At 36.8% G+C, this 11,756-nt stretch overlaps 1 protein-coding gene across 4 annotated transcripts; it reads left to right on the top strand.

Annotated features, from left to right (window-relative positions):
- Positions 1 to 1,345: 1,345 nt before the first annotated feature.
- On the top strand, positions 1,346 to 11,552 carry LOC103957055 (phospholipase SGR2). 4 transcript variants are annotated; one of them, XM_018649830.2, is made up of 22 exons: positions 1,346 to 1,570; positions 1,669 to 1,769; positions 1,857 to 2,051; positions 2,388 to 2,540; positions 2,868 to 2,939; positions 3,021 to 3,173; positions 3,966 to 4,016; positions 4,753 to 4,923; positions 5,811 to 5,960; positions 6,091 to 6,156; positions 6,254 to 6,796; positions 6,891 to 6,969; positions 7,074 to 7,195; positions 7,386 to 7,458; positions 7,931 to 8,033; positions 8,333 to 8,426; positions 8,581 to 8,643; positions 8,986 to 9,034; positions 9,301 to 9,404; positions 9,676 to 9,722; positions 9,981 to 10,203; positions 11,338 to 11,552. In XM_018649830.2, exons 1-22 carry the CDS (start codon positions 1,372 to 1,374, stop codon positions 11,371 to 11,373), a joined length of 2,847 nt encoding a protein of 948 aa, XP_018505346.2. In that variant the 5' UTR covers positions 1,346 to 1,371; the 3' UTR covers positions 11,374 to 11,552. The 4 variants fall into 4 exon arrangements, with proteins under 4 accessions (XP_018505346.2, XP_009367408.2, XP_009367405.2 ...); XM_009369133.3 differs by lacking the exon at positions 11,338 to 11,552 and adding an exon at positions 10,252 to 10,797 and having other exon boundaries at positions 9,981 to 10,162; XM_009369130.3 differs by lacking the exon at positions 11,338 to 11,552 and having other exon boundaries at positions 9,981 to 10,227.
- Positions 11,553 to 11,756: the final 204 nt, after the last annotated feature.

The following is an 11,756-nucleotide window of genomic DNA, read 5'->3' as shown; positions in this document are numbered from 1 at the left end:
AGCGTCTTTTAGAACCTTACATCAGACACAACAGTTTGGTATAATAATTTAAGCTCTTTAGTATTTTGCATCATAACAAAGTGTATTGGTTTGTTTTCGGCTCAATTTATTTATTTTTTAATTTATTATTATTAAGGAGAATGAGGAGATTCGAAACTGTTACAATAATTTAGAAAATGGGAGAATTTCGGTTCAATTTAATTAATTTGGTTCTAGTTGGGGGAAACATAGGAAGAGATGCGATAGGAAGGTAATGAGACTCATGTTACCAGTTGGAGTATTAATGTATTAAAATTGGTTGGAGTTGTAAGTGAAAGAATCGAGAACCTAACGGTTATGACTCGAATCACTATTTTACCAGTTCAAACTCTCATTCTTAGTTTTACTTGGGTATTCTGGCTCAAGAGAAAGAAGATTTAATCACAAAAGTGTCGTACGAAGTTTAGCGGTTGTTTCATGCCTCAAAATTTTCATGTCCCAAGTCCATTCTCCTTAACTTTTAAGAGCGTGTAACCACAGGGTGTGGTGCAAGTGGCAAATTGCCAGCTTGAGTTGGCGGACTTCTTGGTGCCTTTCTGGCAGGGGTCAAAACCAACTGAAAGCACTTTGTAGCCAGAGGTAAGCCGAACCTCAAATGGAGATTAGTCTCGCTCATCGGGTGTGGCAACATTTCATGATCTTTACCAAAAAAAAAAAAAAAAAAGTGAAATTGTGAATTTAGAATAACAATGACATCAGTTATAAAAGTTAACATAATTGATGGTGAATGCAATTCAATTGGATGAATACAAGTATGTACCATGTGATCACGAAAAGTTCACTAAAGCGACGTAATTAACTTTAGCATGTAGACTTGAGAGAGAAGCAAGAAATAAGAAAAAATACTGGGCCAATAAGTCCAATTCAATACTTGCCAAATGGCCCATCACTGGGCTTTCTTGCCGAAAGAGAAATCGAGTAAAAAATATGAAAAAAAAAATACAGGAAAGAAAGAGAAAGGCACGCAACCGCCATGTGTAACGGTGGTGCAGTCGTTGCAAATTGCAATCCACCTGCCATTCAACACCGACCGAACGGTCGTTCTTCTTCCGAACAACAACCCCCTCTCCCTCCCTCCGCACCTTCTCGGTCATGATTTTTCCACATGCCCACTTTGAAATTGGAGCAACCATTTCGGTTTTGCATTCCACTTCCTCGCGCTCCTCCGGCTCCTACAAATTCTCAAATTCCCAATTCCACTCGAAAATCCCTTCCCACTACCGCTGTTTCTGATCGCGTTTCCGGCGCAGGCGATTAGGGTTTTGGGATGAATTGAAAAAGGGGAGTCTTGAGTTGGGGATTTGAAAAGAGGTGAGAGCTTTGGAGTTGGGCATGGCGAATTCGGAGGCGAAGCGTGTGGCGGAAGAAACGTTTCCGGATTTGCTGAAGAACACGCCGAGTAATATCGCGAGATTGGAGGATGAGATTGGACAGTGTAAGGGGCACCAGAAGTATTTGGCTCAGACTAGAAGCCCGTCCGACGGCGGCGATGTCCGGTGGTACTTTTGCAAAGTCCCATTGGCGGAGAAGGGTAATTCGAATCTCAAAAGCATTGAAGTTTTGAGTTCTAGTGTGCGTTTTTACTTCTCAATTCACAATTGGCAATTTTCTGCTTCTGTGATTGTGCAGAGATGGCTGCTTCAGTCCCAAAGAGTGAGATGGTGGGGAAAGGGGAGTATTTTCGGTTCGGTATGAGGGACTCTCTAGCAATTGAGGCATCGTTTTTACAGGTGGGTTTGGTTTGTTAAGTGATAAAGTAGCGTTATTTGTGTTTGAATTGGTCTGATTACTTGAGGGTTGGATTTGCATGCATGCAGAGGGAGGAAGAGTTGCTTTCTTGTTGGTGGAAGGAGTACGCAGAATGTAGCGAAGGCCCGAAAGAACGGCCTAGTTCAAGTAAGAAGGTGGGTCAGCGGCAGAGTTCATTTTCTTTAGAGAGGGGTCGGTCGGTTGAGTTAGATCAAGTGGATGAAGAAAGAGTTGGTGTCCCTGTTAAGGGAGGGCTTTATGAGGTAAGCCTTCTTTTTTCAAGGTTTTCATTGTCAGTGTAAAGAGTACAGAACTACATGTGGGCCTGAAAATGTAGCTATCCAGTACCAATCAACTCCTTTGCATGCGTTGGCAAGTCTTTCTTGATGTTCTCTTAAGTAGTTGTTGTTGATGAATCCATTTGAGTTGATGCAGGGAAAATTTATATAATTTTCAGTAAAAATCTCATGATGTTAGCATCGTAAGATACTTCGTTGGTTACAAGTTTGAAGTGTATCAAGTGAAATGAACCGACTCCAACTATTTTCTGGATAAAGGCATGATTGATTTGAGTTGACATAGTCATGTAATTGCTGCAGGTAGATTTAGTGAAGCGGCATTCTTTCCCTGTCTATTGGGATGGAGAAAACCGACGTGTGTTAAGAGGTCACTGGTTTGCTCGTAAAGGGGCTGATTGGCTCCCACTTCGTGAAGATGTTTCTGAACAATTAGAGGTTGCATATCGTAATCAGGTTAGCTTCAGTATTAATATGGGTGACTTTAAACAATCATGTTTCTGATTAGTTGGAGTGTATGCATATTCTGATCATTGTCTAATTGGTAACCTTTATCCAGATTCTATGTGTCAGAAAGTGTGATAACTCCCCTTACTTTATGTTGATTCAGAGGATTGTTTTTATGTTCAAAACATACCAAAATTTAGATTTATGGAATGATTTTTAAGACTTGTTCAGTCTGCCTCTTGTACATGTGCTCTTCTGTTTGGACTCATGTTCTAAATCTCTTTTGGTATACACGGTATAAGCACATGTTGGTGAAGTTGGACTTTTTATCTCCAGGTTTGGCACCGGAGAACGTTTCAGCCCTCTGGACTTTTTGCAGCTCGAGTTGAATTGCAAGGCTCTACACCTGTATGTGTATTGCTATTTGGAAAAGACATTTTATAATTTTATTATTGTATTCTTAAACACATCCTGGGGATGTACTTTTAGGGACTGCATGCGCTTTTCACAGGAGAAGATAACAGTTGGGAGGCTTGGCTAAATATAGATGCTTCTGGTTTTTCTAGTGTCATTACTTTAGGTGGAAATGGCATGAAATTAAGGCGTGGATATTCCGCATCGCACTCTCCGAAACCCACACAGGTATCTATTTAATAAATTCTTTGATGGGATAAGTTCTGACACTGCCTTCAATACCTTTTTTTTTTCAACATTTTACCTTTTTCGGATATTTGTGGTGAGTCAAATTTTTGGAATTTATTTAAGCAAGTTTGTCATTGATGCCGGATTTGTTGTTTCTTTTTGGTACTCGTGAAATTACACTTGTTGCTATGTGAACTTTTCCGTCATATCATCTTAATCTGATGGTGTCAATGCTTTGGATTCTAATGGATGTTTGAAGATGGAAAAGGATGATCTGAAGTTTGGTGGAAGTCTGCATCTAGTCACTAGTTGGTGTATTTGTAAATTTCAGATAATTTTAAACTTTTAACCAGAAAAAGAAACTTACTTCTCAGCTTTACTGAAACCATTTAAGCAAGGTACACGTGGTATTTTGCTCCTAGATTTTAATTTTTATCATAGTCTTTTAGGTTTAATAATGGTAACAAGAGGAAAGGAAAAGGACAACAAAAACAACAGGAACAATTAGTTGCTACAATGATAGTAGGTTTCATGTGACATTGCATGTCTCGATGGGTTTGGTTTGGTTGGGCAGTTACGTTCAAATCTCTAGTGTTAGCACTTAAACAATTGTCATTGGTTTCTTAACCGTACGTCTGCTTCACCCCAGAGTTGTCTTATTTGTCGTGTTCTGTTATAATTTCTAACATGAGAATTTCATTTATTTTCAGCATAAGAAAGTCTTGTTTGAGCATTAAAATTAAACAAAAAAGAATAAATTATCATCTTTATAACAATCATTTTCTATTATAGAATGAATTGCGCCAGCAGAAGGAGGAGGAAATGGATGATTATTGCTCGCAGGTATGCATTTTAACATATCAAATAAAAAATGTTGCTTTTCATTTTGTACTTATTATTTTCATATATTCCTTCCTTCATACAACTTGTACCAATATATGCGTGTTCTTCCATGCCCATTGTCTTCTTCCAGCTCTTAGTAATCTATAGTTATGAACAGAGCTGGGAGAATGGATACCTTGCCTGCCTGACTTGGATTCTTGTTATGAAGTCGAAGGGTTTTCTTGTTGGGTAGGTTGTGTTGTTGAAGCTACCTACCAAGAACCCTTGTCGAAGGAAATTGTCAGGCTGAGAAATAGTTTAGTTGACTAGTTGGTAACAAGTTCTTCATAATGTCAATCTCTAAGGCCGTTCACGAACTAGAAGATCTTGTGGCCCATGCTTTTAGGATAAATCCTGCCTTTTTCCTTTTAGATTTTTTGAAGGTTAATCTATACCTTTTTGGTTTTGATACTCAGTTTCAAGGTGACAAATGTATGATAATAATTTTGCTAGGAAAGTGAAGGGTGGTTGCTCTGATATATAACCGGCGTAACTGAAAGAAACCAAAATCTAATTCATCCAAAACTTATGTGTGAGATTCTCCAGAGTCCATAATTGTTGTTTTCCAATAACCGTCTGTTTGCAGCAGTAAGATTTCCTTTCATTTAAGTTTTTAATTTTTTTGAAAGTGATAAGATGTGTTGCATATTTGATTTTTTTTGAAAGTGATAAGATTGACGTTGCATATTTGATTTAGGTTCCTGTTCGACACCTTGTGTTCATGGTTCATGGAATTGGTCAAAGATTGGAGAAATCAAATTTAGTTGATGATGTTGCTAATTTTCACCTTATAACAGCAAGTCTTGCCGAAACACACCTTACTTCACACCAACGTGATTCTCAAAGGGTTCTTTTTATCCCATGCCAGGTAAGCAATCTCTTTTGTATGCTGTTCATCCCATTTTCTTTCTACTTGTTTTTTTTAATTATCGCAAAACTCTTCTGTTTCTTACTATATGAAATAAAATGGATCACCGCTCCTGTGATGCTTGTGAGACTAACTTGTGTTGTTTGAGTATTATAAACAGGGAGGTAAGAGAGTACCCACTGTGTTGGATGTGGTTGTCTATCATAATGATGATCACCATTCTTCTCCTTAAATATGAGTAAACATTCGTTTCCTAGAGTAAAAATATTTCGTGGTCGTCATTCTTTTCCTTAAATTTGACTTGCTAATCATCTCCTTACCTTGATGGTCTGGTCTATTTAAATTACTTCTATTTAAGAGGTCTGGTCTAGTATTTTAGATTTAATCTTTGTCGGTGGATTCCTTGTCAACTTTTTGTAAGTCTTCCCGTTAATAAAAAATCTGTTTCTTGTCAAAAGAATAGGAAATGAAAATCTTCTTACATTAAAGCTTGTTAGGCTCCTCACTTCCATGGAATGTGTAATTTGAAATATCATGGAGATTTTAGAAACATGAATTTGAATTGGCGATCACTCGGAGATACCATTATATGACAATACTTCTTTATATGAAGAAAAATTAGCTAAGGTGGCTGATTTGTTGCGGTATGTGCTGCATTCTGTTCTGATATTTTGCGTGCCTCTGTTTAATGTCATTTTGGATTTATATGTTTCCTTTTCAAACAAATAATTTGGTTTCATTTCTTCATCATCTTCTCATTTTCATTCCTCATTTTCCTTTTGTGCCTTTAATATGCAATTCTATCCTAACTTTACTTTCCTCTTTTTTTTTTTTTTTTTTTTTTTTTTCCCATTGCTTTTACAAACTGATTGATATTTTGATTTCAGTGGAGAAAAGGTTTGAAGCTTAGTGGTGAAACTGCAGTCGAAAAATGTACTTTAGATGGTGTTAAGGGTTTACGTGTCATGCTGAGTGCAACTGTTCATGATGTGTTATACTACATGAGTCCCATATATTGTCAGGACATCATCAACTCGGTAGTGCATACTTATGCTTTAAATTTCTGTGTCTACTTTTATGATAATGTTGGTATGATTTCACTTTTCCAATTCTTTTGCATTCTTGGATGTGAATGGCATCTTACTTGCACACAATTTTTCCCAATAGGTATCCAACCAATTAAATCGGTTATATTTGAAATTTCTTCGGAGGAATCCAGGTTATGATGGAAAGGTATGCGGTTAAAAAGCGTTTTACTATTTTCTTTAGTCACACTTTGTCCATATAAGATTATATTTAAATTGAGTGCTTTCATCTCACATCCGTATAGGTTTCCATATATGGTCATTCTTTGGGAAGTGTCCTCTCCTATGATATCCTTTGTCATCAGGAGAATTTGTCCTCCCCATTTCCAATGGATTGGGCGTTCAAAGAACAGGCTAGAGATGGAGAATCTTCGCCTGATAATCAATCTACATACGACACTCCAACTAATTTGGGAGATGCAATTGCCTTTGTAAACAATCAAACTGATGACACAATGGGTTCAATTCATGACGGCAATATGAGTGCACAACCAAATCTTTTGATACATGAGGATGGAAATGCTGAAGATGCCTCGAATGTTGTTGGTTGCAACACATCAGATTCTAATGAGTTTGTTGCAAGGTCTATGGACTCGAAACAACTACATGGTGATAAATATGTTAATGAATCAGTTTGTAAATCAAATGACATGCTTAAATGCGATGGGTTGGATGAAACCAAAACCATAAACTGTGGAGTCCGGGTTGATGGTGCTGATGATGTGGTAGAAAAAGTATGCGAAGAAATGAGCAATAAAGACCAAGTAGTCAAATTGCTGAGGGAAGAGGTGAGAATATATAATTGGATAGGCTGTTCTGCCTAGCCTTTTGTGGGCACCATTTATATAAAATGTATATATTCAATGAATTCTCTATTTTCAGATTGATTCACTCAAGTCCAAAATATCAGAATTGGAAGCCAAATGTGGTGATAGAGATCGTAGTCCAGGATTGCATCAAGGTGCTCTATGATATGTGGATTTAATTGTTTTTTTTTTTCATTTAATTTTTTGTTTTCAGTGTATAAAATGGGCTCTTATGCGTCCATATATATAATCTGAACAGAAAATGAAGAGGTTCCTGCAACTGTGGCAAAGCAACCCATTTCTGTGGAATTGCCTGTTGCACAAGATGGTTCACCCAAGAATTATACCCCTTATATCACATACACAAAACTTGAGTTCAAGGTGCAAGAAAGTTGTCCATTTGTTGTATATCATTCTTCCATTTTGACAGTAGCATTTGCAAAATTAAAATTTTGAATTTTTGCATCTAAAAAATACGGATTGGATTCTTTCATATTTCTATGAATGCAAACAGGAGATATAGTTTGTTTTGGATTTCGCTACTCATTAATTGTAAATCTTCATATTTCAGGTTGATACATTCTTTGCAGTTGGATCACCCCTTGGGGTTTTTCTTGCCCTTCGTAATATTCGTATTGGGATTGGTAATGATCGATGACTATGTCTTAATATGCTTTGCATGTTGATGTTTTTCATTCTTTGCAGTTGGATCACCCAAATTCCTAAATTTTCTCTATGAAGGATCTTTTGATGCTCTTGTATGCTTATACAATTTCAAGGCACATGCGTGCTGTGTCCAGTTATATTGGGCTCTTTAAAAACAATTTAGTTTTGTTACCATGTCTATTGGTGTTTGGTGACATCTGCGCTGATTCTACTGAGTGGGTTTTTTCTGTAATTGAAATGATACATGTCATTTTTCTACTGCATATTGGTATGCTGGTGGGGATCCGTGTTTAAGGTGTTTTGTTGTTTTGTGCATTTGTTTACTCACTTTGTATATCTTTCCTTCTTCAATAAATTTAAGATCTGCCAGGAGATGTATTTTCAGATATTCTTGTTTTTGCTTTTGATGTGAGGCCTAAATCTGAATTTAATTTATCATTTCATTTTCAGGAAAGGGGACAGAATATTGGGAAGAGGAAAATATAAGTGAGGAGATGCCAGCTTGTCGGCAGATGTTCAATATATTTCACCCCTTTGATCCCGTTGCATATAGGTCTGCTGCAATCCAGCTCTCGTGATGCTAGTATTTAATATGAAATCCAATTTAAGTTGAAGCATTACCGCATCATTTCTCTGAGGGATGTGGTTCGTACAGTGCATGACATGATACCTTTTGTTGAATAGATTCCACTTAGTTTGCTGAAAGTGCAAAATATTGAATGATATCATCTGGAAATTCTTATATATACAACTTTATGTTTATCGCTCGTATTGCTTTATCTGTTAGTGTTCTCTTGTTTGTTGATCTAGGAGCACAGCACATGATAGAACTTTTTTCATATTGAAATGCAGAATAGAACCACTTGTGTGTAAAGAATACCTCAGCAAGCGACCTGTTATCATACCCTATCACAAAGGTGGAAAGAGGTTGCATATTGGATTTCAGGTAAAGCATTTTTAACATACATGATTGTGGATTGCCTACCTCAGCTCTATCTCTTCCCCCCTCCCCCACCCACACTCACACGCACGCACGCGTTCTCTCTCTCTCTCTCTCTCTCTCTCTCTCTCTTACACTCGAGCACTGCTATGTGATGCAGGAATTTACTGAAGATTTAGCTGCTCGTTCTCAAGCAATGATGGATCGTCTAAACTTCGTAAAGGTGGGTGTGGTTAGACTCCTAGAAGTTGATATAACTTTCTAATCTGTTATAGGCGTATATCAGCTGCGTCTATAGTAATTGTATATATGTTAAGATACACTTTAAGTAAACTAGGGTTTTGAACTTTGCATATGTGAATCCCCTCTCTCTGTCCAAATTAGTTTTTTAAGTTTCAAGGTTGAGTGTCAACTTATAGGTTATTTATAAGTTGCGACAAAAAAAATAAAAATCGTAATATGAGACTCTGCAAGGATGGGTGGTTTGAAACCCTCCACGCTTTGGTTCCTATATTATGTTAGAAATTATTCTAATATCAAGATTTTGTTTTATGTTTGAACACAGATTAAAGTGCTGACAGTTTGCCAGTCAAGAAATGCAGACACCCTAGAAGGTAGTAGATTTTGTCTTTTGATCCTTCACTCTGTATCCTCCTCTTCTTAATGATACAGATATCTGAGAACAAATTTTTAACAAAAGTGGTCCTCTGTAGTGATCTTGTTTTCATATAGAAAAAAGAAAGAACAGTCTGGGGTTTGGAAGTATAAACGACCCTAGGCCCTAAATATGAAAACGTAATTCAATACAGTTTCTTTTCCGTCACATCTTTCATAAAGCTCCTGCATATTTCTTATTTTTGTTAATTTTGTTACATGGTAGAAGGAGCAGAAACAGCTCCAGAAATGGAAGAGAGATCCTATGGTTCTCTTATGATGGAAAGAGTAACAGGAAGTGAAGAAGGGCGGATTGATCATGTGCTTCAAGTGCGTAGATATGCCCACCATCTCATTCACTCCACATAGACATAGACGTAGACATACAAACAGAGACACACAAGAATTCACACTTGTGCACACTCGTACCTGTGCATGCCTGAGTCTCATTTATTTTCCTTTCAAAAATATGCCCTGCAACTGCTTGCCTTATAGCCTTGTTACTTTTACCCAGTTAGACACGTAACAACTACTGACCTTATGCCATTAGTACCAGCTCATTTCTTTGATTCCTCAGTGAGATTTTTTGTTGATCATGCAGGATAAGACATTTGAACATCCGTATCTTTCTGCAATTGGAGCACATACGTACGTACTCACTTCAAATGTTTCCTCATACTTGCAATTGGAATTGTTATCCGTCATTTGTTTATCAAGTGAACTATTACTACTGTAAACTGTTGATGCAAATTGTCGTGTATGCCTAAGCCATATTTGTTTATTTAGTTGTTGAGATTTTTCTTGCAATTGTTTAACGACCATATTAATTCAGCTCTTCTTGCCTTTATCTGCAACCAGAATGTTCCTCATTTTCATTTGAAAACTTAACTGAGTCTTGTTGTGCAGAAACTATTGGAGGGATTATGATACTGCCCTTTTCATATTGAAACACTTGTACCGAGAAATACACGATGAGAGCTTACTTGAGGAATCTAGTAGGCGAAACTCAAAAACTGAGAGTGGTTTCACAGGCTGGTCTGATCAAAGAGAGACGGCAGAGGAGCAGCTTCCCTTGACATTCTCTGAAAGTACGGTCAGAAATTTCTCAAAGAAAGCTAACAAGTTTCCGAAAAACTCCATAGTTATAACATAGCTTTCCATTCATTTGTGGTTGCAGGATGAGGATGCTAAATTAGGTGGTTGCGGCAGGGATTAAAACCATTTGGAGTTATATAACCTTAGTCTTTTTTCCTACAAACAATTGCTGCACGGCAGGATGTCCAAGCTATCCCAGCTTCCATAGGACCGTGGCAGACTGGAACTAGTTAAAAAACCTCAAGTTACGATATGAAGGTCGGCGGGCGCAGGGAGCGGGGAGCAGGTGGGGTTGCGTGCTGGTGTTAATTCATATAGGTGCACGTACAAGATATCTTGTTTTATGTATATCTGTGTAAAGAAACACAAATGCGGTCTGATATGCTGAATGAAATTAGTTTTAGATTTCAGAGTTGAGAATGTCAGTAGAATATTTGGTCAAGAATTATAAATCCTTGGATAGTTATTCCTAACATATGATTTTAATTTCAGATTAAACATTTGTTGCTTTCAAAGATTTGACTAAAGTGCTTTGACTTATGTATATAGAGACGTAAGGTATGTGTAAAAATAATACATATTAAATGTAAAAATTCTATCTGCGGTGCAAGTTACCGTGTTTGTTCAATGGCAAATTCTCGTTTTTTTAGTCATTTGGTAACCAATGATTCATGGTCATATGCAATCTTGAATTTGATATTAAAAGTTGAAATTAAAATAGTAAAGCACGGCCATATTCTTCACCATTAATATCAAATTCAAAAGTAAGTGACCATACATTTCTTGGTTACTTGTCAGTATCATGACCAAGAGTGAATTTGTGTTCAATCCACGGCAGTCTGCGGAGGAGGATCCCAGCTTCCTTCGACATTCTCTGAAACAAGTTTACGGTCATAAATTTCTCAACGAATGCTAACAAGATTCTTCAAAACTCAAGAGTTATATAACATACCTTTTGCGAGCTTATTGATTAAAATTATATTTTCATTGTTTTTACTTTTCGTATTTAATGACGAGCCAAGGAAATAATTTTTTTTCTTTTTTAAAAAAGTTTCTAATCAGGGGACATTAATTTTACCCCACATAATAAAGAAGAAAGAAAAACAGAAGATACATGAAATAGAGATGGAGGAGGACATAAACCCTAATTCCTAAACCCTCTAAACCAAAACTTAGAAGGTCTAAATCTGCAAAAAATTGTTGAAAAACACCAAAATGCTAGGAAAAAAACAAGGAAAGTCTACGATGTCTTTGTTAAGTGAAGGAGTTGTTTTAACAAAAATACCGTTAAAATGGTGGTCACGTAGTCGTTCAAGTGACAACTTAACGAGGATATTTGATAAATTTTTCACGGAAATATCAAAATGATTTACGATAGACAAACTCAGGGAAGTTCTATCAAAAATACCGTTAAAATGGTGGTCACGTAGTCGTTCAAGTGACAACTTAATGAGGATATTTGATAAATTTTTCACGGAAATATCAAAATGATTTACGATAGACAAACTCAGGAAAGTTCTATCAATTTTCATTGTCAGATATCGAAATGAGGAGTTATGTCAGTCTCAAGAATCCTTTTAGCTAAAA

Source organism: the organism of the source record quoted next, unplaced genomic scaffold (genome assembly GCF_019419815.1).
Source record: "Pyrus x bretschneideri cultivar Hongxiangsu unplaced genomic scaffold, Pyrus_bretschneideri_v1 Contig1, whole genome shotgun sequence".
Classification (NCBI taxonomy): Eukaryota; Viridiplantae; Streptophyta; class Magnoliopsida; order Rosales; family Rosaceae; genus Pyrus; species Pyrus x bretschneideri.
This window is presented reverse-complemented; position numbering and strand designations above follow the sequence as displayed.

What these genes read in the sequence shown, in the direction of transcription:
- LOC103957055 (XM_018649830.2), top strand. Translation starts at nt 1,372, where the DNA reads ATGGCGAATTCGGAGGCGAAGCGTGTGGCGGAAGAAACGTTTCCGGAT. An exon ending in ATCCAGGTTATGATGGAAAG is followed by an intron (nt 6,157 to 6,253) that starts GTATGCGGTTAA and finishes ACATCCGTATAG; the next exon opens with GTTTCCATATATGGTCATTC. An exon ending in TCAAATTGCTGAGGGAAGAG is followed by an intron (nt 6,797 to 6,890) that starts GTGAGAATATAT and finishes CTCTATTTTCAG; the next exon opens with ATTGATTCACTCAAGTCCAA.